This window comes from Abramis brama (assembly GCF_963993115.1).
Source record: "Abramis brama genome assembly, chromosome: 10".
Taxonomy (NCBI): Eukaryota; Metazoa; Chordata; class Actinopteri; order Cypriniformes; family Leuciscidae; genus Abramis; species Abramis brama.
This window is the reverse complement of record NC_139972.1, coordinates 29,307,936-29,335,567: the sequence shown is the minus strand read 5'-3', so window position 1 is coordinate 29,335,567 and position 27,632 is coordinate 29,307,936. Positions and strand designations below refer to the sequence as shown.

General features: G+C 37.8%; 1 protein-coding gene across 3 annotated transcripts; it reads right to left on the bottom strand.

Annotated features, from left to right (window-relative positions):
- Positions 1-463: 463 nt before the first annotated feature.
- Positions 464-26,639, bottom strand: LOC311091485 (sialic acid-binding Ig-like lectin 12). Of its 3 annotated transcripts, XM_084127435.1 has the most exons (16): positions 26,492-26,638; positions 26,325-26,365; positions 24,181-24,462; positions 23,793-24,083; positions 15,400-15,735; positions 14,991-15,296; positions 10,317-10,419; positions 7,253-7,290; positions 7,025-7,065; positions 4,618-4,998; positions 4,239-4,526; positions 3,861-4,154; positions 3,534-3,666; positions 1,230-1,298; positions 1,068-1,083; positions 464-941 (listed from the first exon to the last, which is right to left on the bottom strand). In XM_084127435.1, the coding sequence occupies exons 9-16, from the start codon at positions 7,059-7,061 to the stop codon at positions 879-881; spliced, it is 1,281 nt and encodes a 426-aa protein (XP_083983561.1). In that variant the 5' UTR covers positions 7,062-7,065; positions 7,253-7,290; positions 10,317-10,419; positions 14,991-15,296; positions 15,400-15,735; positions 23,793-24,083; positions 24,181-24,462; positions 26,325-26,365; positions 26,492-26,638; the 3' UTR covers positions 464-878. The 3 variants fall into 3 exon arrangements, with proteins under 3 accessions (XP_083983561.1, XP_083983562.1, XP_083983560.1); XM_084127436.1 differs by having other exon boundaries at positions 7,025-10,419; positions 23,793-24,102; positions 26,492-26,639; XM_084127434.1 differs by having other exon boundaries at positions 7,025-10,419; positions 26,492-26,639.
- Positions 26,640-27,632: the final 993 nt, after the last annotated feature.

Genomic DNA, 27,632 nt, shown 5'->3' with positions numbered 1-27,632 from the left:
ATCTAATGGGTGGAGCTTGACGTCCAGCTGCCCCTCTCTGGATGTAATGGGTGGAGCTTGACGTCCAGCTGCCCCTCTCTGGATCTAATGGGTGGAGCTTGACGTCCAGCTGCTCCTCTCTAGATGTGATAGGTGGAGCTTGACGTCCAGCTGCCCCTCTCTGGATGTAATGAGTGGAGCTTGAAGGTCCAACCTCACTATGACCTGGGCTTCCCAAAAGCTTTTTAAATAGACGTAGAACTGTTGGCACTGGTGGTCTCTAGTATGATGGTCTTAACTTAACTCACAGTGCTTTTGAGAAAGGCATTTGGCTCTGCAGTGAGCAGCACATTACAAGCAAGGAGTTAAAGGTGAAAAAACAAGACAGAAACAAATAAAATAAAGACAACCAAAGCAACAAATGGTATGTCAACTGGAAGTAACTATATGATTTAATCAAATTTAATAGTTAGGTACAAAAGCAGTAGAAAACTTTTTTTTTTTTTTTTAAATCAGCATAATTGTATAGATACAATTCATAATGATACATCAGAGTGCCATGTACAGGCAGGTAAAGAAGGTGAGGTGAGGCAAAATAATCGGATACAGCTTAAACATTTCATTAAATACAACAAAAGTGTGATATCCTATTATGAGAAATAAATGAAACAGTGTGCTAATGCACATTTAACATTAAAATAACTGAAATAACCAAGCACACCAAGATTGTTTTAGAAAGAAATTAGCATTGTTTTAGAATTTTACAGTCAAAAAATCAAAATATGTGAAAAACACCTATTTTAGCTTCAGGTTCTAAAGGGTTAATGGAGTCTGACAGTGTCAGTCTTTTTAAAAACAGTATTGAGCCCATTTTAGTTCTTTGATGTACAGCATTTTCATCAGATATTTCCATACATGTTGAGTTCCTCCATGTTGGTATACTCAGCTTCACAATCATAATTCTTCATGGAATATTTCAAGAGAAAACAGAGAGCCAGACATTAATCAATAACATATTTAAGTAAGCATTTGTCATTTGATCAGAATATGTTTTCCATAGTGTAACACTGTGAAAATAATATACTCACATAGGATTTTGGGTCACTGATGTGCATGGGGAAAAAAATAAAAATTTGGTTATTCCACTTAAATATCAAAAATATTTTCTTTTTTTGTTACTACTGCTTATTAACAATGCATTTAAGTTAGGCTTAGTTTCAGATACTTCTATGGGTACAAGTGTACTGTACCTCTTTGGTGATGGCATACGAGGTTTGGAGAAAGGCTTGTTTCCTGTCACCGCACATGCATCTTTTGACCTGGGGACAGATGTTATGTCAAACTTTTTTTTATTTCTATTCTTTATTTTATTTCCTATTTGATTTGACCTCCAGTTAAATGCTTTTCATTACCCTACTTGCTGCATGTTGACTAAAAGTGATAAACACCACTGCAGCATATCAATGTGAATTTTCAAAATGATTTAGAACTGTTACATAATACATGTTTTTAAAGAAGGTACAGAAAATAAAATGATTAAAGACCATCTAACCAAGCAGCAAAAGAGCAAGAGAGTAAATGCAAAACATTATATTGTATAGATAAGCCCTGCTTGCATATAGTCCAATGAACATATACAAATCCAAATATGGTAACTGATATGACAACTTATTAGAGGTCATCTACTTTGTTCTCAGAATAACTCATTAGCATTTGCTAACAACACGGCTTAAAAAAAGTTTGAGGTTATAAACTTGTCATATCCTGGAAATGGACAGAAAAAGACACAAGTCTTTGAATATCATCTTCATGTAAACCAAATGTATCAAATTCAGATGTATTCTTGAAACACTTGAACCACAATTAAAAATTTAATATATTTGCATTGTTTAACAAAATATCACAACAAGTGGTATTGATTATACAGCACAAATATAGCACAAGAAATATAGTACAAGCACACTTTTCACTCAAACATTTCACAAAAAGTTTGTTAGGTTCAAATTTGAAAGATAGTTTAAAAAAACGTAGTGTCTATACTATAGACTATATTGTTTGTTTGAAAATGCTACTTAGTTTGATCTAATGTAATGAAATGAAGACATTTTTATATGTGACTTAAAGGGTTAGTTCACCCAAAAATGAAAAATCTGTCATTAACTACTCATGGTTCTGTAATTTCTTCAAATTGAACTTTTATTTTGTTCTAATAAGCCTTGTTGAAGGAGGTCTTTAAAGTTGTAGACTTTAGCTTTAGATAATACTTTTAAGAAGTCATCCATCCATCCATCCATTCCATTATTCAAACCACTTTATTCTTATTAGGGTCACGGGGAGCTGGATCCTCACCCAGCATCTGGAGCCACAGGCGAGGAAACATGATGGATGGCCAGTCCATCGCAAGGCTCACACACAGATTTTAAGAAGTCATTTGATATTGAATGAGGTAAAAATGTTCATAATGAATGATACAATCTACCCCCATGTGGCTCAAACTTATTCTTTCCATAGGCTCAATTTACCCCTCATTGGAGGCATGTTGAGCCAAGAGACCACTTTTTTTTTTTTTTTTTAAAAAGTGGAAAGCAGTTTATTTTTTATTCAAAGTGGTTATTCCCAAGGATGGACCACATCCTGCAATTTATGTACATGTTTTAGTTGGACACATTACTGTCATACGCTCAATGTTTTACTGTGTTTGCTCAAACAAACTGGCTCACCTCAGTTTCTGCTATTCTCTTACCATTAACCACAGCGACAGTGATCAAAGTAATATCAAAGATGGTGTCATCCATAAAACTACAAATCACTTTTTATACGACAAGAGTCCAATCAAGCCGAGAGTTCATCCGTCAAATATTTATTAATCAACGTTTATATCCGCACTGTAAAAAATTTCTAACCCTCCCAAATCAAAAATTTCAAGTGACCGATAACATCTACATTTTTCAATTGGCCCAAGTGAAATTCTTGTTGCAATAGTCTGTTAACATTGGCTCAATGAGAAATAATACGTCAGACTAATTGAAAAATTTAGATGTTATCGGTCACTTGAAATTTTTGACTTGGGGATGTAATTTTTTTTTACAGTGCGGGTGGAGAGCATTTGCCTTGCACGTAGATCACAAAACTGACGGGAGCAGCTCCAGTGGAGAGCAAAGACTGTATCTAAAACCTTCAGATGACACACAGCTCATATCTCCATCGCTGTAAGTTATACAGAAAACCCACAACACATGGGAGATGTATTTTTGCAGCGCAGAGCGTCTTTCTCACACTGTATGACATGACATACAACTAGTTGTCAAGTCTGGATCCATTCTGTTCACACAGCACGTGTTTTACGAGAATGCGAAAATTTACGGGTGTGCGTTTGGTTATAGAATGCGGTTGTCACTTAGAACCCATTATTAATTGTGTGTGAACGTAACTGTAGTAAGGACTCAAATACAAAACTTTGTATTCTGTATTCTGCTTCTATAACTGTATTCTGCTTCTGTGTGAACCTGGCCTTTGGGAATCTCTGGTCTGAATTAACATATATAAAGAGTTACCTTTGTTGCTTCTTGAATATGATGACTCCAGCAATTATGCAAGCAAGGAGGAACACAAGTGAAGGTGCCAGGATGTACAGACCAATAGTCTTCAGTTCAGTAAGGAATGGGTCTGCCTCATTAATGAAAGGGGCTAAAAGGATTAAACATTATTATTAGCATACTGAAAACTAAAAGGCAAGTCAATGATGTAAGCAGGAGCTAGAGGGAAAAACAAAGCACATGCTTCTATTCTGGATTGTAAGAAGTTTTAGAGTGTAAGAAAATAATATGACATAAGACATGAGAGATCACACACATCATACAAGATGCTAAAATATCACTCACATTGCACATGTAAAACAACAGAAGCCGTAAAGTCTTTTCCAGAAAATTCTGCAGTGCAAATCAATTTCTTCCCATGGTCTTCTTTTGAACCCAGAAAGGTTATGTTGGAATAGGTGACCTGATCTAAACCAGAGAGTGTTTTGCTGTCATTTGAGACTGTCATGTTCTCATAGTTCCATGTGATGGTTGGAGTCTCTCTCTGGCAGGAGTGATAGACCGAACAAGTGAAGTTCTTTGCGACGCCCTCTGTGACATCTGCCAGTTCAGGCTCAATCGTTATTCTATCATGAACACCTGAAATTGAACTGAAATCTTGTAATAGGTCATTTAAAGTGAACCTAATAGCACACAAAGCAGTTTATATGTGTGTTTACTCACATTTGGCACTTTTGTCGCTTGTAGTTGTCACTGTTTTGCCACCATGATGTGTTACAGAACACCTAATAGTAAAATTTTCTGCTTTTACGACACCTGTGCGTGTCAGAGTGATTTTCCACAGGCCTTCTTTAAGATGATCATTGTCTAATTGATCAGTTCCTTCAGTACCGTTCAGAATGATGTCTGGTTTGCTGTATGGACACGTGTGGAAAGTCGAACATGCTACTGTGATGGTGTCACCCGTCCTTTCACCTCCATAAATACTGATGCTGGGCTGCAGTGGACTTGCTACACATAATGAAAATGTCATATTTAATCAACACACTCTCATAACCAGATCAAGAGTCAGGTAAATTTGAAGACCAAAGTATTTACATACCATCAACTACTATTGTGGAGGTGACATCATAAAATGCAAAGGTGCGCCATACAACATTTTCAGGGTCAATCCATGCATATAATTTCTCTCCATTGTGGGACTTTTCCAGGTTTTTGATCAGCAGACTGCAATCCCTACTTGTGTTTCCATATAAATCAGTTTTTCCTCTGAACTTTTCAATGACTTTGTTTGGATTCCATTGATCATAAACTAAAGGATAGCCTTTAGAGACCCACTGATACCACACAACTCTACGTGGGTCTTTGGGTGGATACAATGTGTAAGAGAAAGAACATGGTATAACCAGACAGGAACCTTGGAGGCCATGAATGTTTTTCGGCATTTTCACTTCCCATGCTAAAGTATCAAACAGCAGAACACCTGTGGGACAAAAGTGGGAGCCATTAGCCTAATGGCTGTGTGTTAATTTAAGCTGGCATTTTTCAGCATTTAATTTCACTCATATTGTTTTCTGTTAGTAATAGTACACTGAACTGTGTACACTGTACACTAAGTACAATAGTGCACTTAGTTTGAACAAGTGTCAGTAGATTCAGCTCTCTGTGACTGTTGTAAACTTTTAGTGTAAATATGTATGGCTTATTGTATGTTTGGTTATGATTTTTAAATCTTCTCATTGCTAATTTGACCTTTGGATAAAAAGAGATGAATTGTATGAGAAAGTTACTGATTCGCTAAATTTGACATCAACTAGGCAAAATAAAATCTGTTTCCATTATTTTAATGGATTCACACTATGATTTCAACAAAATGATCTATAAGAATCAATGTAATTGGGATTTTTTTTTCGTGATCACTTCTAAATTGTCTTTTGATCGCAACATAAACGATCTTCTATTGTGATCTCGAATTAATTTCCTTGCAAAAGAAAAACATTGCTTATCATTTAACTGAGGTCAGTCATAAAATGTTATCGACATGTCAAGCATCCTTCTCTAATCTTGCAGGCATCCTGTTTACTCAGGTTGGCTGTCAATAAATGTTTATTCACTAGTGTCTATGACAATAATGTTGTAGCTTCCTTCTGACCCTGAAAAGGTCTATCACTGACATAAAAGAGCTACTTTAGCTTAAGTGAGTCAGAGTAAAAAAAAATTAGCTTAGCAGCAGTTTAGAAATGTGATTAAAAATAAAAAAATCCACACAAAAGACACACTTATTTTTCCACACTTGAAATAGTTAACCCTGGGTCATTCTAAACCCTAGGTTATCTTTCTTCATGTTCACATTGGGTCATCCTTCGCATATTTGGAGTGTCATCGATTGGCCGAACACTACACGCAACATGTTAATGTTAATGCTCCAGCATGTCCATGATCATAATATATATTGTTGTGTTTTCTGTCACTATTTAATATTTTAAATATTTTATTTTAAAATATTATTTTTTAATTTATTTTATTTTATAGTAAATTATCAGCAAAAGTTTTTTTTAAAGTGAACTAATCCTTTAACACTATAACTGAGACATTTCAGCTACTAGTGGTTTGTCTACTGGAAACGTTTTGGTTTTCGCCCCCATCTCACATCAAATACAAAAGTTCACTCGAAGTCAATCAGCTATTGAGACAAAGATTAATAAAAGTGCAGAAATCCTCTTTTATTAATGAAAAATCCACGAAAATGACTAAAAATGCTGTATTCTGCTGCCAGGCCATTAGATGACGATGAAACACTTTAGACTGAACACATATGCATGTGCATGAGATTTGCATTTTTGTTGTTCACACGGAGACCGTTTTCAAAAGTTTGTGTTTTCAGCCACCCAAAACGCTGTTGTCGTGTAAATGAACGGCCAAAACCCATACAAAGTTTTACATTTTTAGTTGAAAACGGTGTTGTGTAAGGGCCTTATGTTACAGATATGAAACACAGTGTGAAAAGCCCTAGAGTTTGTTTTTAGCCATAGTACTTGACATAATTTTTGTTTGTATTTAGTACGTGATCTGATAGTTTTTGGGAAGCCTATATCTTGGTTTGTATTCCTTTGATATCCCCACCTAGTAGGCACATGTATCTCCTACCCTCGACAACACCCTCGAAATGCCACACAGACACAATTTACTTTGCATAGGCTAATGCTTCTGCACATTGGCTTGTTGAAACTATTGGTTGAATTGAGGATATTAGTGACTGCCTTATAGCTTCAAATTATTTTATTCCTGAAAAAACATGAATGACTCCGAGTTTGAATCAGACGTAGGCTATCATTTTGATTTTGACTAACGTTTTCCCTGTGTGTGTAACATTTTGTGAATGTGGTATTTGAGTGTACTGAGAAGACTAACCTGAGAAACCTGTTTATGTACATTTCAATTCATGTTCATTTCTGTTAAATTATATGAATAAATATAACAGAATAAAACAGAAAAAACAGACACTGTACCTTGGAAAAGTAAATGAAGTAACAGCTGTGCTTTCATGTTCCTTTGTCAATACAAAGACAAAATCCAAAATTACATGCTAATAATGGTTAAAATTAATGAATTTCCAGCATTCTGTACAACATTGCTCAACTCTAGTTTACCACTTACATTTCAGTTTTTTTAAATAAATTTATATTTTTTCCTCTCACCTCAGACTTCTTCTAAAGCGTTTTTTTTTTCATTCTTACCTTCTTAGAAGTCCTCTGTAGAGGACTGGGAAAAGATCCTACTTCCAAGAAGAGAAAAATAATGTTTTTCATAAAGCTCAGCACATTTGTTGCTGTGAGGCTTAGATTTCCTTGTCGAGGCTCATCACACCACTGCACTTGTATAGTGGCATAGGTCAAATATAGTATTTCCTGACAGGAAACATCACCATTTGTGACTCTGACAAAAGGGTCTGTTTTACGATCTTTAAAATACACAAGTGGTATATTTAAAAACAAAGTACAAAACGTGTTCTGAACCTGCTATTGTGTCAGATAAGGATTATACAAGTTTTCTTTCACTATTGTTACAAAGACACAAAACAGTAAGTAATAATACAGACAGCACATTCTCATATAACCTGACAGCACAGAAGCACTTGCAGCACAAAAATTATTCCATTTATGTACTTTATTTAACATGCTGTCTTAAAGGGGCACTTCACTGCTGGCAAAATGGCCTTTCGATTAAATTTGGCTACCTAGACAGTAAAAGGGAGTGGAAAAATTATATCTGTGCTACCTGACTAGAGAAAACAGAAACATTATTTTGACAAATAAGTAGAAAAGAAGTGAATGTCACTGGTTCTGTGTCTTAACAACCATATACTTTGATGTACATGTTTACACAGGGGGTATTTATTATTATCATCATTATTATTATTATTATTATTTGAAGGGGATCTGCACTGGTGTTAGTGCACTTTAATATATACCATGTACTGTTGTTGTATGCTCCAACATAATTTCGTTGCTATTCCTTGTGAATGACAATGACAATAAACGTGAACTTGAACTTGAAAACTTCAACACCCATAATGCACTGGGCATATTGCTGTCAAAGGTCACTCAGACCTGTCTGCTATTGCAAACGCTTGACCAGAGTCAAATACTGCCTTGCTTTAGTAAGAAATACTTCTTAGCAACTTTTAGTCATAATGGAGTCGACTTTTGTTTCCTATATCTAATTTCCTTTGACTAATTGTTCCCAGAGCAAGAATTCAAAAAGTAAACATTTAGCGAGAGTGAGTCACTTTCGGTTTCCAGTGAAGGATCCAGTGCGTTGTTTGAATGTTAATTCAGCAGTATCTATTCTGTTAAAGTGGATGTTGTTGTGAGGACTTTTATTATGACGGGGGTAGAAAGAAGAAATTGAAAAAGTAAAGGGAAGGAGAGAAAAAGTTAATAAAGAGAAAGAGAAGAAAAGAGAAAACATACAAAATTCAAAAACACACGTGGAATGTAACAGATATGTTCTCATATAAACATTTTGGAAAGCATTGATAAAACAATACATGCCACAGACTCAAAAACAGAGAGTGATTATATTTCTGAAAGTATACAATCAGCTGAGCATATTTTGAGCATTTAAAAAAACACTGTGTTGAACCTTGTTTTGTATATTATCATTAGACATTTCCATACATGTTGAGTTTGTCCATGTTGGTGTAATTGACCTCATAATCATAACCCTTAAAGGGATACTTCAGGATTTAGCATTAAGCTTTGTATTAGTAGAAAACCTGTAATATTTTTGAATTACCGTGGTTTCCACCCTCATATCCCCGTGAGACGAGAGATTTATGTATTTTTTGTCTGGAAAAAATCCTCAGATGACGCAAAAATCGTCATTTTGCGTCATCGGAGGATTTTCTGGCAAGAGGCTAAAGACTACAGCCAGTAGGAGGAGCTGTTCCGCATGTTTTCAACCCGTCCATAGAGGGTGGGATCTCACTCACAGAATGTACACAGTGTCAGCTGTCTTTCTTTAGAAGCTAAGCTAGCAGGCTCTTATTCTGTGGAGAAAGCTGAGTAGTAGGAGAAAACTGAGTAGTAGGGGTTACCACCCTCTTTTTCCCGGACATGTCCGGCCGCTGAGATCGTCCAAAATGTCCGGGATTCGGCTTTTGCTTTCTGCGGTCGCCATTCATTGTTTACATGCACACCTTTTGTTTCAATCTAACTGAATTCATTCTGATTGGTGAATCTAAATGTAAAGTTTACATGAACGCTAAACAAGTAATCGGTTGATGTGCGTTTTATCATTGCTAAGAAAATTCCCGCTCCTCCGTGAGAGATACGAGACCGGTGCGTCTCAGTAATGACGCCACCGGGCTCGCGCCGTTCTCCCGCGGCCCTCAGCCTCGTCCTGCTCGCCACAGTAAACATAATGAATGGCGACTGTAGAACGCAAAAGCCGAATCCCGGACATTTTGGGCGATCTCGAAATCCCGGGCAAACTCGTCACGGAGACTCACTAGTAGCCTAACCTTGTTGTTTTCAACTGCGCTCTCTAACCGGTAGGCGTGGCTTGGGAGTGGCCTCCTAGGGCAGCGAAGCAAGTGCATTCTGGGAGTTGTTGTCTTTCATCCACATAAGCCAAAAATACATTTTCTGGCTTTTCTCAGTCTAGAAAGCTCCAAATTCAAAAATTTCTTCACATTTCTTCTACATAAATGACCTATTTTAAATACACATTCATCTTTCCAGAGGTGAAGTATCCCTTTAACTGACCTCTGTGTCCCTGTTTATATATATATATATATATATATATAAATATAAACAGGGACACAGAGGTCAGTCAATAACACATGGGCAGCATTTAGAATTTGAATATGTTACCACAGTTTAATAAAGTGATGGTAGAAGTAAATAATATACTCTCTTAGTAGGATTTTGGCTCACTGAGGTGCATGGTGAAAAAGAATAATAATAAAAAAAAGATATATACAGTATATCTCCATTTATCATTTGTCAAATGTGTCGACAGTGTGGTGCAGTAACAGCATTTCTATATTTTAATCTTCAGCATACCCAATTTTTTTCTTGCGTACTGGCACTTCTCACCCCAGAACGCGATTTAAACTTTCAAACTGAGGTGGACCCATCCCCCCTAATCTCAAGATAACCAAATTTGGGTATGAGAGAAAATTCAGCAGAAACCATGCGATTTTGACATCTTGGTGGCACTAGTCGGTTTGAGACAGAGATATTCTGAAGGATTAGTAAAAGTAAAAACAAACAAACAAACAAAAAACATACAAACCTGACGCCTTTTATATACTCCAGCCAGTATGCAAATGAGGATGAACACAAGTGATGGAGCAATAGCTAAAGCCCGAAAGTCTTCAATTTGATCCTTTGAACACCTGTTTGTAAAAGGATTAATGAAGTGCATGAAGTTTCTATTTGATCAGCCATATTACAAAATGGATTAGTCTAACAGGCACAAGCCAAACTCATTTACATATACAATCAAAGATCATCTAAAACATCTTGGCTGTTACTGTATCAGTTTATACTCCTTTGACGTGTATGATCACACCGGTTTGATTAGAATTAGTGTATCACGTGATCAACTGCTAAATTCAAATGTGCTTTTGTGTGTTGGTTGAAGCTGAGCAGGAGATGGACTCAGCAATTGTCACATATCGCAACTATTCAGTGTTTTCAACCACAATGTTTATTTAAGGTTTCAGACATTTAAATACACATAAGTGCAAAGAGTACATATTAAAAATGTGTAAAATACACACTGATGTCTATGGAAGCAGAAATAATAATCTTTTGTATTATAATTTGAAAACGTGTAGGTTACAACTGTAACCACTATTCCCTGATGACGCTATGGGGAACGCCCTTCACGTGAACTGGAGTCTGAAAAGCTTATCCAATCACGGCAATCGATATTGACCAGTGACAGCCTATGACATCACTACTAGTGCGACCCGGAAGTATAAGAGGGGCGCCTAGAGAACATGTCATCCACTTATTGTTTAAAGGGACTGTTCAGCAGGCATCCCCGAGGCATGGCTAGCGACGCAGTGTCTCGTTCCCTGTTCTCAGGAAACCAAGGTTACAGTCGTAACCTAGATGTTCCCTTTCGAAAGGGAACTTGAACTGCGTCGATGACGCTATGGGGAACGATGTACAATCCCACCATGCTGAGGGGAGTGCATGCCAATTATGGCTTGTGACAGAAACGTCAGAAATGGCCGTTACAGTGAAAATGCCAAGAAACACTCCCCCTTCGGGTCATATAAAGGCTGTCAGTAACATTATTCCCTATGGTCAGTGCCCAAGCTATAAGCCTCAAAGAGGCCTCAGAACAACAAAAGGCCTACCGAGGCCACTCAAATGCTTGGAACCAACAGCTTCCATGGAAGGGGTTCCTTTAAGGGAATATGGCCAAGGGGTCCGAAAGGAGTCCCGTCCAGTCACTTTCTGAGGGGAACATAAAGTCAACCCCACATGCCACCAGGGAGGCTGACCTGGTCAAATTTACTGACCTAGTCTTGCCAACAACCTGTCTGTTTCCTAAACAGAGTCTCTCACAAAATCCAATAGTGAAAAACTCCAATTAATGGCTGTAGTTCACTCACAAACTGGATCATAGAGAGTGACTCTACTCGATCCTGGATCTACACAGTGCTTCCAAAGCCATGTGGAGGCTGGGCACTCTAAAAGGGACCCTAAAAAGGGAAGGCGCCTCCAGCTCTAGGGCTGATCTAACAGGGAAGCCTCGTAAGAGTCCTTCGACCTTCCGACCAACCTTAGGGAGTTAGGTATTCAAACAGAGTGATCCTCAGATAGATTTTGGAACACTATGCTCAACTTGATAAGTATTGACCAGGCTGTGGACTAAAATCAGGGAGGTTCCATAGGACCTGCAACGTAATACTTAATGCCTTTGCTCCCCATCCAACTCGTTGGGGAGCCACCTTCCAGGAGGCCTGTTAAGGCCTAACTACTTGATAGTGAAGATATTAGCATAGCTAGCCTTCAGAAGCCTATGTGTTCTCACAGACATTTCTGGCAAGGAAAGTACATTTAAGTAAGGAAAGTACAATCTTACGCTACCGGAGGATCGAGGAGGCCTAATGTAAGGCCTACAGCTTAGAATGTCGCGGACATCAGTTCGGGCAGTGCTTTGGCTCAAAGGGAGCATACTCAACCATCCCAAATGGGAGGGAGTAACTAATCTGTCTCTACCTGAGCCTGGGTCGTGAAAGGTGATAAACAACGAGCTATGGGTAGCAAAGTACTCTAATTAATGACCCTAACAAGGGGAGCACTATCAGCATGACCCTGAAGGATGTATCAGGGTCGCAGCCTATTATCTTGTATTTTACAAGACATATTTATATTCTCTACTAAACCCAAGGGAATGGAGGCCTCAGTAAGTGGCCAACGGCATTCAACCTTATGACTTGAATTATTTTATTCAAAGGGCTCAGAAGAAAAATCCTTTTTCAACTTAAGGCCTTGCTGCCAGCTACTACACTCAATGCTGTAAAGGGTGGAGGCCTGAGCACACAGCTTCTTACTCTCTAGAGAGAAAGACCTGACAATGCCCATTATATATCTGCATGGGATGCTTTTTGCTGCTATCTACCCTGTTACATCACTAGCATTTTTACCTAATGCAAAAGGCGGGCCTTGTCCAGAAGAATCTTGTAGTAAGAGGAGACCAGTACAAGGAAAAACTAGTTTACAGGAATACAATCTCCTGATGGTCTAAGGAACCTACACTCAGATACTGAGAGGCTTGAGGCGAGAATGCTTAGCAGACCGCCACCAAAAAATCCTAGATACTAAGCCTAAGCCAGATATCGAGGCAGCCCCATGAGGGCCGACACATGAATATTACATGTCTGATGTTCAGAGCTATGATCTCAAAACAACTCTCTAAATTGAGAGGAGAACTACTGCTCTAGTATAAGGTGGCTAATCAAGGTGGCCCGACGAGGGCCTCCCATGATTTTGTGGTTCTATCTGGAGCTTGACAGAGCGGTGGCCTCAGCAGAAAAACTCCAGATAGGGAGGAAGCCATCTCATGCAGAAATGTCTGTTTGATGGTCGGATGAAGGTGGCATGGCTAGAATTTTTTTCATATAATAAGGCCAACCTGTCCACTACCACAGATTGGCACTACCCACTATATAAGCCTGATGACTCTAAATCAGAGAAGGCCTATGGGAAGGGTATACATAGCCTACCTATATATGGAAACTTCAGGGCCCTATTTTTATTCTATAAAACCCTACCTAACACACCCCTTAATACTGTCTAACAGGGAACCGAGTTCTACTGTTCAACCTTACTAAAAAAACTCTCGTAAAGGGAGGAGACCTACAGAGCTCAACCTGCTGCCTGTAGAGTGATGGCCTATACGATATTCACAAAATGGAGGCCTATCACCATAAAAAGCTTGAAAGAGCGCACTTACTACCAAACGACGCCAGACCTACAGAAGGGTTCTAAATTGAAGGAATCACTCATCACAGGTCCAGCCTCAGGGCTGATTCAAGAAGCGCCTGGGGGTGAGGAAGTGTGCAGATTCGGACCACAGTGTTATGCAAGATTTAATGCAGCTGAGTGCGTCCTCGCCTCTCTGAACTTTCCCATCACCATCTCGACAGAGGTGCCGAAAAGTTCAGAAGGCAACACTGGTGCATCGAGAAGAAAAGCTTTCTTTCTCCCCAATGTCATCCAGTTCAACCACAGATGCCTCTCTCTGGCCACCATCGCCGCAATCGAGTTCGTCCGATCGCGGCGGCTATTTGTTTGCTGGCCCAGAGAGCTAATCTGTAGTGCATTCACTGTGTCTGGGGAAAGACCCCGACCTTGGTCCAAATCTTTCAGCAGATCAGTGTGGTATGCTTGCAACACAGCCATTGTGTGCAAGGCATCACCAGCCAGACCCGCCATCACGTACGCCCTGCCATTTAAGCGTGATGTTTGTTTAAAGAGCACTTAGTGTCGATGCCTCATGAGCCGCAAGATAGTTTGCGAACCTCGTCACTTGATGCACTGACACATACCCCTGTTCGTGCATCCCCTCAACATCAGCATAGTTTGCTCGCTGATGTAGATAAACTCTGTAGATAAACAACTCTCTCAAACTCCTTGTCGAACTCCCTCTGAAACCCTCGAGAAGAGGGCCAGATGAGAGCGAAGTTTTCTCAAGGGAAAACTCACAGTTGGCACAAGGAAGTTCCCTCAAGAACTGATCGTGCTTGCTCTGAGCCCAAACAGTAAATGCACATTCTGTGTCATCAAGTGTCAATATCTTTGACAAGGATCCACACACTTTCTGAAGCGTTTTTTCACAAGCCATGATTACGTTTTGTTTTCAGGTGGAAGCTACAAACGAAACAGTCCCTGAAGACAAAAAGAGGATGACATGTTCTTTAGGCACCGCACTTATACTTCCGGGTAGCACTAGTAGTGACGTCATAGTCTGTCGCCGGTCAATATTCCGATTGCATTCGTATGAAAGAAGAATGTCATATACACCTAGGATGGCTTCAGGGTGAGTAAATCATGGGCTAATTTTCATTTTTGGGTGGACTATCCCTTTAATTGTGGTGCAAACTAACATGGCGGCGCCTGTCGTGCATTATTCTGTAGATCAACTAACATGATCATTATAAAGGTTTTTAAGCAACAAAACACATATATTTCACTTACATATATTTATTTATTATATTCGGAATATCAGATGATATAGTTCATGATATAGTTAACAAGTTTGTGATTATTTTGAATATAAAAATCTAAATAAAAGCAATACATCTGTCATACAGCACTATTGTGGCTGTGGTGTGTCACGTAACAAGCATGATGCATCGCCATGGAAATAAGATGATACGTTCTAAAATAATTGTCACCTTAAAAAACTCATGCTGAGGGCTCAGCTAGAAAATTTTAAACTTACGTGCAAAAGGGTTAACACTCAGGAAGGCAGTATTATTATGTGTTTTACCACCCCAAAAGTTGGCACTGCAGATAATTTCAACTTTCTCTTCATATCCAGTTGGAATGAAGATCACAGCTGACATTGTTTCCCAGACGCCTTCACCCATGTGATTGTGGCTGATAGTTTCTTGGGTTGTTGGGACACTCCAGCTGATTTTGGGAGGGTGAGAGGAGCATGTGTGGTTGACTGAGCATTTGACGGTGACGCGTGTCCCGGGATCGATGTCTTCAGGGAGGGATGACATCACAGGATTGTTGGGAGATGCTTTTTAACAAGAAACACAAATATGTTATATTAGTTCTGGGAGGTGATGAATGAATTACACTTGGTGCAAATGCAACTTTTCACAAGTAGTACAAATCCTCACCCTGCATTATAATGAACACACAGCTGTTGTTGAAACTGTATTTCTCGTTTTCTTTTTCTGCTCTGAAGCAGAATGGCCCGTTGTCATGAGTTTGCACATCATCCATCTCCACAGTTCAGTTCTGTTCATCCGGGTTTCCCAGGAGCCTTGTGCGGCCTTTGAAGTTGTCTAAGATGTTGCCCTTATTAGTGTGGAACATGTAGCCATCTTTTTTGGTGACCCAAAGAAACTGGAGGCCGGTGACATATTCTTTTTCCATCTTGAAACTGCACGGTATTACCACACAGGAACGAGTCAACGCTGTGATCTTGAGCATCACGTCCACCTGATTTTGGTCTAAAATGACATGTGATTATAGCAATCAGCTATGTGGGGTAATAGCAATCAGCAAAGCCAACTTGAGGGTAAGAAGCTTCACAGAGGCTGACTCTAAGTGCTCAAAGTGAGCATCTAACAACACTTTCAATACAATAGATCTGCAGTGGTCCAATACAATGGTCTGCGGACAGGTCTCAGCCATCTAGCACCACACAAGAAACGGGACACCAGGATATGTTTCTCCACTGAAACCCCTTTAATTTGGTTGTGGCTAGATGAAATAACGGCCACATTAACCTTAAATGCACATTGAAATTAAGGTAAGTAAATGAAGAATGGTTGGTCAGTTTTCCAAACGTGACTCTGGGGACCAAGCTGTTTTTGGGGTCCTTGAGATGTTCTGACATGCCTTGACATTTGTGCTTTTTTCAGTTATTTATAAACATGTTAATGGCAAAGGTGTAAATTCACTCTATATAGCACAAACAGGGCTACCATAATATGCGAGCAACGTGTATGTAGATGTTTGTATTTTTAAGAGAATAATGTTTATGCGTGGTTATTGAAAAAAATTAAAATGAAAGTTGCTGAATTAAGACCACAAAACACATATTAAAAATGTGTCCACAAGACTTTTGACTAATTGATGTTGTCCCTTTGAGTTCTAGCTTCAAAATGATGTAAAAATAGTCTTGCTTTATCGTTCACAAAAAAAAAAAATACATTGATTTAAATGGTGTAAAACAGGTTTTGCTTGGAAAGCCAATATGCGAGGGGGAGGAGTAGTTTACACCTTAGATTATGAATGTCCCACCCACTCTGTATAATGAGCCATTCACTCAGGTGTGAAACTGACTGAGCCACAATGCAAGGACAAAAGATGTATTTAGAAGAAGACTTATATTGACCATTTAAGATTTCGCTTACATCTCTCTTGTAAATATGTTTTGCTATTTTATTCAAAATGTTACAATTACAACAATAATTACAATTTCAACAATATTTCAAGTGTACTCTTTCTTTGTAAAAAAAAAAAAAAAAAAAGATTATAGGCCTACATTTTATCATATGTATTCATTAGTTTAAATATAGCCAACATTGGAACATCTAACATCTTAGTCTATGAATTTATTTTTGACAAAAATAGTATTTTTTTTGCAGTTTAATACGTTGCTTATACAAATACATTTTATTTCAACATAGGCTATTCCAGTCGATTTTTACTCATCTCAGTAGGCTATAGCAAAGCAGTTTATTCTTTCACACACAGACGCGCGATTCATATTTAGGCTAAACAGTCTTTACAAATATGTCCCCTTCATTCATCTCACAGAAAGGCGAGTCATATTATAGAAATGCGATTCATCTTTTTGCGGTTTACATAGGCCTACACTAACGTTATTCCATAACGTTATTCCACACGTGAGAAAAGAAAACAGCCTACCTCACTCCTCAGCGGAATCTGCTCCTCATTTCAGGAGATATTGCTCCTCATCAGCACTGTTCTGAGGAATATTTTCTCCATAAGGTAGGCTATAATGTCTCACTCGCGAGGAGTCGCGACGCGCTTTGTTTACAGCTGATGTGGGCGTTTCACAACTCTGAAATAGTTCTCAGAATTTGCGTTTGAATAGCACGCGCTCTCCGGGGAGTGGTCACATTACTGTGAATGAGCTCCTAATGAGCTCGACAGGAGTCGCTCTCTTTTTATACAGATTACAGAAGCTGAGAATATTTGTTTTTTATATAAATGACTTCACTTAAAAGATGCGATCTCAAGCTTTATGCCCGTGGGTCTGTTTGCCTGTTTGACTGAATTTTCGCGGAGTTATAGATCATTTTCGAACGCGTTTCAAATGGGAGTTTACTGACAGAGAGAAGGCAGAAATCGCATCATGTAAATTTTTCTTTATTTGTCAAAAAGCAAAACACTTTATTTTTATTGTGAGTATACAGAAAAAAAATAGAAACTGAACAGGATCGATTGATGTATTACACGAAAATGAAAGATCAAAATTAACAGAGCATTTAGTGTTTATTTTCATTGCTAAAAAAAAAAAAACGAGCAAAACGCGCGGGCGCGTTTGTGGTCCCCAGAGGGTTAAGGGTAGCGGGAGTCAGCTGAGAGATAATCTTGAAGAAACTCCAGTTCTGAAACAACTGGGCAATCAAGCTAGGCTAAGATGGCATTGCTCACGCATGATGAGAAAATATACCATTTAAGAGCATACAGCTTTATAGTAGAGGGAGCCCTAGCCTTTGGGATGGTATTAATAACGGACCAGAATCTATGAACTGGATCTCTGGTTGGGGGTGAAAGATTGTCCCCCTAGCCTGGGACAGAATGTCCCTCCTGCTTGGAATCTCCCATGGAGAGCCTCTCCCACAGAACTCCCTATTTATTTAAATGAGGAAATACAGAAATCTCAAAACTTTCTTGACAAACTAACATTTAAATAATATGTTTCAAGTCTCCAATACAATCTGACATGAACTATCTAATAAATGTTGTTTCTTATGATTAAAAAACAGTGTATTCTCATTGCTGTATACACATAATTCTGTGAACCATTCAACTCAGATCAAGCACTGTTTGTGCAAACTTTACAACAAGGCATAATTTGAAATTTCTTTAGTTATCAAGTTTATTAAATAAAAAAGATAAGATAGCACTATAATAAAGAGACATGGAGAGATCACATACAGTGGGCATGGAAAGTATTCAGACCCCCTTAAATTTTTTTACTCTTTGTTATATTGCAGCCATTTGCTAAAATCATTTAAGTTCATTTTTTTCCTCATTATTGTGCACACAGCACCCCATATTGACAGAAAAATACAGAATTGTTGACATTTTTGCACATTTATTAAAAAAGAAAAACTGAAATATCACATGGTCCTAAGTATTCAGACCCTTTGCTCAGTATTTAGTAGAAGCACCCTTTTGATCTAATACAGCCATGAGTCTTTTTGGGAAAGATGCAACAAATTTTTCACACCTGGATTTGGGTATCCTCTGCCATTCCTCCTTGCAGATCCTCTCCAGTTCTGTCAGGTTGGATGGTAAACGTTGGTGGACATTTTCAGGTCTCTCCAGAGATGCTCAATTGGGTTTAAGTCAGGGCTCTGGCTGGGCCATTCAAGAACAGTCACGGAGTTGTGAAGCCACTCCTTCGTTATTTTAGCTGTGTGCTTAGGGTCATTGTCTTGTTGGAAGGTGAACCTTCGGTCCAGTCTGAGGTCCAGAGCACTCTGGAGAAGGTTTTCTTCCAGGATATCCCTGTACTTGGCCGCATTCATCTTTCCCTCGATTGCAAACAGTCGTCCTGTCCCTGCAGCTGAAAAACACCCCCACAGCATGATGCTGCCACCACCATGCTTCACTGTTGAGACTGTATTGGACAGGTGATGAGCAGTGCCTGGTTTTCTCCACACATACCGCTTAGAATTAAGGCCAAAAAGTTCTATCTTGGTCTCATCAGACCAGAGAATCTTATTTATCACCATCTTGGAGTCCTTCAGGTGTTTTTTTAGCAAACTCCATGCGGGCTTTCATATGTCTTGCACTGAGGAGAGGCTTCCGTCGGGCCACTCTGCCATAAAGCCCCGACTGGTGGATGGCTGCAGTGATGGTTGACTTACTACAACTTTCTCCCATCTCCCGACTGCATCTCTGGAGCTCAGCCACAGTGATCTTTGGGTTCTTCTTTACCTCTCTCACCAAGGCTCTTCTCCCCTGATAGCTCAGTTTGGCCAGAAGGCCAGCTCTAGGAAGGGTTCTGGTCGTCCCAAACGTCTTCCATTTAAGGATTATGGAGGCCACTGTGCTCTTAGGAACCAAAAAAAAATAAATGTGAAAAACGGTATTATTCCGGCAGCTGGGGCGCCAAAAAATTACCGTAAAATAACGGCAAAAAACAATCTCGTTAAAATACAGTAATTTTCCATAATTAAATAACAGATTGTATCTTTAATATTACATTAAATCTTATGTAATTATTGGGATTTTTAACGTTTAGAAAAGACATATACACCTTTAAAAAAAGTTAAATACTGTAAATTTAAGATTTTATAAAATTATTTTATATAATAATGCTGTTTATCTACAGTAATTTTCTTTTAATATAGTTTTTCTGTGTAAAATAACAATGAAATTATGTATTAAAATGCACACAAGTACATACATTCAAATACAAATGTTTGTAAATTTACAGTTTTATTTTTTATTTGTACAGATCCAATTTCACAACTTTGACCAATCTCTAATTAAGTTCTTAATAATAGCAAATGTACAGTCAATTTCTTTTAAATTAACTAAATGTATGAGAACAGAATACCTGCACCTTTACAGTATTAGTAATTGAACAAACACTAAACATCAAGATAAGTGATTGATAGAAAATAGAAGCTTACTATATAATTTAGAACATGTAAAAATATCCACAATAAAAGGCAATTACCGTATACCTTTACAGTATAACTTATTTTAACATTTACCATTACATTTTATCCAAAGTGACTTACCAATTAAGATAATAATTAAAGATAATAAAAAGCAACAAGTGCAGTGACAAGTCCCAGTTAGTCTAGCACAGTACACAGCAAGTTTTTTTTTTTTTTGGGGGGGGGGACAATGCAAAAACTCAACTGACTATGATCTTGAAGCTGAGCTGGAAAGGCTAACAGTAATATTTTGAGCTGCCATGTGATTTTGGCTAAGTTACATTTATAGAAAGTAACGTTAAATGAATATGATTTACTGTGACCTAACTTAGCTGCATCAGTTACACCTAGGGGTTCATCATGTTGTATTCATATTCTAGTCTTCCTGTTCTAGGCTTTCCTGTATCATTATCAACAAGTACGTTAAGTTACAATATTTTGATTTCTTAACGGTCTTAATAAAGTTAGTCACGTCGTTAACTATTACGAAATAAACAAAAGAAACACGGTAGGCCTATTTTTAGTAAAACTGTGGTTATTACAATGGTAAAAATCCGCCAAAAAACACGTTTACTACAATTTTACTATAATAAAATAAAGTATGTTTTTTTAAGAGAAAAGTTTTCAGCTTCCAGACAGTGTTTCAAAATGTCCCGCCATTTAAGAGATTGATTTAATGTTACTGACTATCATAACGAAGATTTTATACACAATTATAGACTTTAATATGAATAACAAGTCTACTAAAGCTTGTTTTAGATATTTAAGTTAACAAGTTAGAGATGTGGGTTCAACTGATCTTTCTTAACACAGATCGATAATTGAAAGAGCATGCTGCATTTTCAGTGTTTTGCCCTTGACGCCAGTTATGACTGAACATCATTTAAGAATGCTAACGTTAGCATGGAAACTGTCTAACCACTTAACACAAATGTAATATAAAATATAGTTGCGAGCAGCGATTGCGGGCACAAGCCGGTGGCACCGCCACCCTGGTGCCTTTAGTGGGAATCACTGGGTACTTCACGATACGATACGCGATACATTGTTCACGATACCGATAATATCACGATATGGCGATTTTTTTTATAATTAGGAAAATGAATCTCCATTTCGTTTTTGGATGAAACACAATAACAAAAACAACTTGTGTCTTATCAGTTGCAACAAAACAGTCACAGATACTATTTTTGTTTTGCTGCAGATTATTTTTTTCACTCGGGAGAAATCGAGTGGAATCGGTGATGCTCGCATGGTCGCGGCTCGTAGCGTGTGAGAGGAATTACAAGCCGAGCCGAGCACGTTACAAGCACCTCCCGACCTCCCGATAATTTTTAAACATGTTTTTTCACCAGCTGTCCCCTATTGCCAAATCATACACAACCACGTCGATGGGGCTATACCTCAGTGGCAGCAACCATACAGCGTGTGCATACACTGTCACTGTCACACACACACACACTTTTCTCTCTCTCTCTCTCCCATTCGCAACATGACGGTTTAGCGCGAAAGCCCACGTGATTGCTGCCGGCTCGGGATAAAATTCATGCAGGACAATCGTGCCTTGTACCAGCTGCTTTGACTCGATTATCAGTTAAACTGATCTCACGACCTCCCGAGTGTCCGAACTCGCACCGTGTACGCCCGCCCTAACGGCTTTTAATATCGATACTTGGCAAGAGCACATCGAGATTATATATATATATATATATATTAGGGGTGATATATAATCATCATCATATATTTTTTTTTTTGTTACATATATATATATATATATATATATATATATATATATATACATACATACACATATATATACACATACACATATATATACATACACATATATATACATACACACATATATACATACACACATATATACATACACACATATATACATACACACATATATACATACACACATACACACACACATACATACACACATACATACATACACACATACATACATACATACACACACACATACATATATATATATATATATATATATATATATATATATATGTAACAAAAAATAAATAAATAAAAATATAGATATATATATAGATACAATAGGCCAACCTGACTTTGAACACAAGAGGGCAGTATAGCACTATGAATGACATAATTCATTTATTTTTTGGACTAAAAAAACATTCTGGATGTTTTTAAACTTAAACAATTCGGCTTGGGCCCTAAATATCGTTCACATGTAGTATGAGACTCTTACCTCAGCCGTTGATCGGTCGGGATGAGGTCTGCTGTGACGAACCAGGCTCACTGAAAAAGGGTGCGTTATTTCTGGACTGACTGACACCGGTCTATAACTAATATGTGTTCAGCACTCCTGCTCACGGCTGCTTCTGTCTAATACGATTATAGCTTTGAACCACTGTGATCACAATCCACGACCACTTCACGAGCATAAACTGAATTCAAATCTCCCCGCTTGCCCTTGACGATCTGACCTAACCATTGTGGGCGGGACTAAGCAACGGAAACGTAATGGCAGATAATTTGAATCTGCGCGCGCGCGGGCACACACACACACACACACACACACACATTCAAACGCACACAAAGTCACGCAATGTGCAGCAAAATATTCATAAAAGACATAAAATAATATAGGTCTAAATGAAATTTAGGGGCAAATACAAATGATGATCAAAATGAACATCTATTTGCAAGACAAAATTAAAAGACTATAAATAATTAAATAGGCCTGCCTAATGTGTGTACAAATCTTAAAACTCACTTTAACCCCCACATGCTTAATAATCTTTAAGGAAAACATGTTAAGTGACTGCTGATTTCTGCAGTTATACCTTATTTTCTTTGTTTTCTAATTGTTTTCTAAATAATCTGAAAAATATTACTTATTTTTTTATGTAAAATTGCACATAACCCTGTAAAATTACAGAGAATTTCCTTTAAAAAAACGTAAAATTAAATGTAAAACCAAAATAAAAGCAATTACCTGTAAATTTAATAGTGGACCTTTAAATTACAACAAATATCTGTAAAATAACAGGTATTCACTGTATAATGTCAAAATGGCAAAATTCTGTAAAAAATACAGACCGTTTCCTGTAAATTTACTTCTTTTTTTTTTTACAGTGTGCAGCAGAAATTTTTTTGTAACCTTGGCCAGATCTGTGCCTTGCCACAATTCTGGCTCTGAGCTCTTCAGGCAGTTCCTTTGACCTCATGATTCTCATTTGCTCTGACATGCACTGTGAGCTGTAAGGTCTTATATAGACAGGTGTGTGGCTTTCCTAATCAAGTCCAATCAGTGTAATCAAACACAGCTGGACTTAAATGAAGGTGTAGAACCATCTCAAGGATGATCAGAAGAAATGGACAGCACCTGAGTTAAATATATGAGTGTCACAGCAAAGTGTCTGATATTTCAGTTTTTATTTTTTAATAAATGTGCAAAAATGTCAACAATTCTGTGTTTTTCTGTCAGTATGGGGTGCTGTGTGTACAATAATGAGGAACAAAAATGAACTTAAATGATTTTAGCAAATGGCTGCAATATAACAAAGAGTGAAAAATTTAAGGGGGTCTGAATACTTTCCGTACCCACTGTACATCATACATGATGCTGATAAATTACTCACGTTGTACACGTAAAGCAACAGAGGTTTGGTTTCCTCCAGAAAATTTTGCAGTGCAAATCAATTTCTTCCCATGGTCGTCTTTTGAACCCAGAAAGGTTATGTTGGAATAGGTGACCCGATCTAAACCAGAGAGTGTGTTGCTCCCCGTTGAGATCTGCATGTTCTCATAGTTCCATGTGATGGTTGGAGTCTCTCTCTGGCAGGAGTGATAGACGGAACAAGTGAAGTTCTTTGCGACGCCCTCTGTGACATCTGCCACTACAGGCTCAATCGTTATTTTATCATGAACACCTGCAATTAAAATGAGATCCTGATATAGGTTCAAATGTGACATTTAAATAGAACTTAACAATAACACACAAAGCAGTTTATATGTGTGTTTACTCACATTTAGCACTTTTGTCTTTTGTAGCTGTCACTGTTTTGCCACCATAATATTTTACAGAACAATTAATAGTCAAGTGTTCTGCTTTTACGACACTTGTGCGTGTCAGAGTGATTTTCCACAGGCCGTCTTTAATCTCCTCCTCCTTTATTTGATCAGTTCCTTCAGTACCGTTCAGAATGATGTCTGGTTTGCTGTATGGACACGTGTGGTTAGTTGAACATATTACTGTAATGTTGTCACCCGTCCTTTCACCTCCAGAAATACTGATGCTCGGCTGTCTTGCTAAAATTCACAGACACATTATACTTAGTACTTTACATTATTTAATGTAATACAGCTCCAAAATGTAATTGGACACTTAAAATGTCTGAATTTCATTGCATTTGATAAAAACAGAGAGGCCTCTGCAAACAAATGATACTAGTGGGGTTTTTTTTTTACTTACTTTGTAACCTTTTTTGAGCCACTTTTTAATTATTTTTTAACAAACTTGGGTCATTTTTTGAGGATGTATGAAGTCAGTTCCTCATGTCATGTCAGCAGTATAACCAACAGTAGGGCTGCACGATAGCTAATGATCAAAATGATATGCACAATTATTTTGCTAAAAATAATAATGACTATTAATCACAATTATTGTCATTTCAGAAAATTTGAAAATTATTGGACTTTCACATCAACACAAATCAAGAGAGGCATAGTTTATTTGACCTCATCTGGCAAACAGCAAAAATATTTGTGTGAAAGAAAACAGACTGGCTGTGTTACAGTTTCATTTGAGCAAAATATCGCAGTGGAAATTGCCAATTCCTATTTACATGTTTGCCTGTTCTTTCAGATCAATAGCACTTTTTTCTCAGTTCAGAAAGAGTATGTGCACTGTGGTTGGGATGATTAAAGGGATACTTTGTCCATGCCGATGGACAACCCACGTAAAGTTGATAATTCCGCAAATAACTGCAATTGCAGATTTCGAACAGAGATGGCGACAAAGAGGAAAAACTACGGACTGCAGCTTTAAGCTGTGAAATATTTTAATTAAAAAACATTTCACACACAGTCTCATTATTAAATTAAATAAGCCATTTTCACCTTTCAGATTTCACTTCCAAAATATTGATTCTGTTTAAAAATTTCAGAATTAGAATTCCGGGAAGAGTGAATGAGTGGGCAGAGCGTGCTGATCTGGTGACTCTGTGACAATAATATTCAACAGGCAATTTTCGGTCCATTTTATTTCGCTTTACAAATTCGCTTACAAATTCAGTGGTTCAAATTTGACAGAAATTTCAACACTTGACTTCCGGGAATGGCAGGAATATCAGTAGATTGCCTATTGAGAATCTCCATAGCTGTTAGTCTTCCTCACCAGCACGCGAGTTGACAAAGACTAGAGCAACAGGTGAGAGAGTCATTCATTCATAATTTACAGAAATTTACGGATTTACAGTAATGGAGCAAGTGGTAAGTATTTCTGATGATTAGGGCCAGTATATATAGCAGCAGGCATACTGTTTCCTCGAGTTGGTGAGCAATGAAATTGACTGCATGTTCAGTCACGATAGTGTCTATGATTTACATTTACATTTAGTCATTTAGCAGACGCTTTTGTACAAAGCGACTTACAATTTAGGACTAAATTAAGCAAGTCATCGTGAAGAAGCAAAAACAACGCAAGAAGTGCTCAAAATATGAAGTTCAGGCATTGTTCAGAGTAGCATAAGCCCGATAAGGGAGGATTAAAGGAAAAGGAAATAAATGTGTGTGTATTTCCTACCCTCGACAACGCCACATAGACACAATTTACATGGGCTAATGCTTCTGCGCATTGGTTTGTGGGTTTGACTGTTTCTTTCAAATGTTGATTGAATTGAGGATATATTATTTTATTCCTGAATAAAACATGAATAAGCCTGTGAGTGTCAAATTTATAATTCGGTTTTGACTGCTATGTGTAAGTTAAAGTTTTCTCTCTATTTGTAAGATTTTGGGAATGTGCTACTTGATTCAACTAATTAGACTAACCTGGAAAAAGCCTCAATTTATGCACATTTCTGTTCAATTATATTATTAATTTCATATAAACTTTTATTGTGACACAACATAACCAAAACATGCCTAAAAGAGAAAAACAGACACTGTACCTTGGAAAAGTAAATGAAGTAACAGCTGTGCTTTCATGTTCCTTGGTCAATATGAAGACAAAATCCAAAGTTAAATGTTAAATAAATGAATTTCCATAATTATGTGCATAAATATGAAATATTTCATTTTTTCATAGTCTTCTAAAGCACTTTAACATGCTACATACCTTTTTGTAGTTATCTGTAGAGGATTGGGAAAATAACCTACTTGCAAGAAGAGAAAAAGGGAAAGGAAAAGGAAAAGGGTGTTTCCATAAAGCTCAGAACATTTGTTGCTGTGAGGCTCACGCCCACCAAGATGAAAAAATATTTCCTTGGTCTTATCAAATGTCACACCAATGCAGTTATATAGTGACATCAGTCAAATATAGTATTTTCTGACAAGAAACACCACCATTTGTGACTGTCTGTTTCAAGATACAAAGTACAAAACGTGTTACATGGCTAGTTTTTAATTCTGAACCTGCTGCATATTCTACAGACTTACTGGTTTCCTAATAAAATGTTCTTACAGTTTGAATGAATTACTGTAGTTGACCTTTGACCTCTAAATGTCTCTCCCTTCAGGCCCATAGGCCCACATAGGCCTATGATCACATGCCTTACGACAGTAAACCTTTTTAGAGGGGTATTTTTGACCTCATTTAATCTAACAGTAAGAGGGAGTGATTTCTTTTGACACCCATGTGTTGCTGTAACCCATTTTATCAAACTCTAACATTCAGTATAGTTTCAAGAAAGACTTTGCTGTAAAACCAACATCATAAGATTAATTTCTATTAGATTGCTAATCATCCAGAGGGGCATTGATGCTTGTACCCCAATGATTGCTGCTTGCATCTATATAATGTATTTAATTATAGTATGTAGTATATATGATATAGGCTTAGTAATATAGTTTATAGAATGCTTGTTTGCTTTGGTATTGCCACCCCACACAGTCCTGATGTCCTCACTCACTGCAGAGCCAATGGGTGGAGCTTGACGTCCAGCTCCCACTCTCTGACTGTAATGGATGGAGCTTGAAGGTACAGCCACACCCACACAATGACCTGGGCTGCATTTCCCAAGAGCACCATAAGTAGACGTAGAGCCATTGGCACCGATGGTCTCTAGTATGATCAACATTGCTCACAATTCTTTTGAGAAATGCAGCCAAGGACATCATTTGGCTCTGCAGTGAGCGGCACATTACAAGCAAGGAGTGAAAAGTAAAAAAACAAAAAAACAAACAAAAATAAAATAAAGACAACCAAAGCAACAAATGGTATGTCAACTGAAATTAACAATAATTATGATTTAATCATA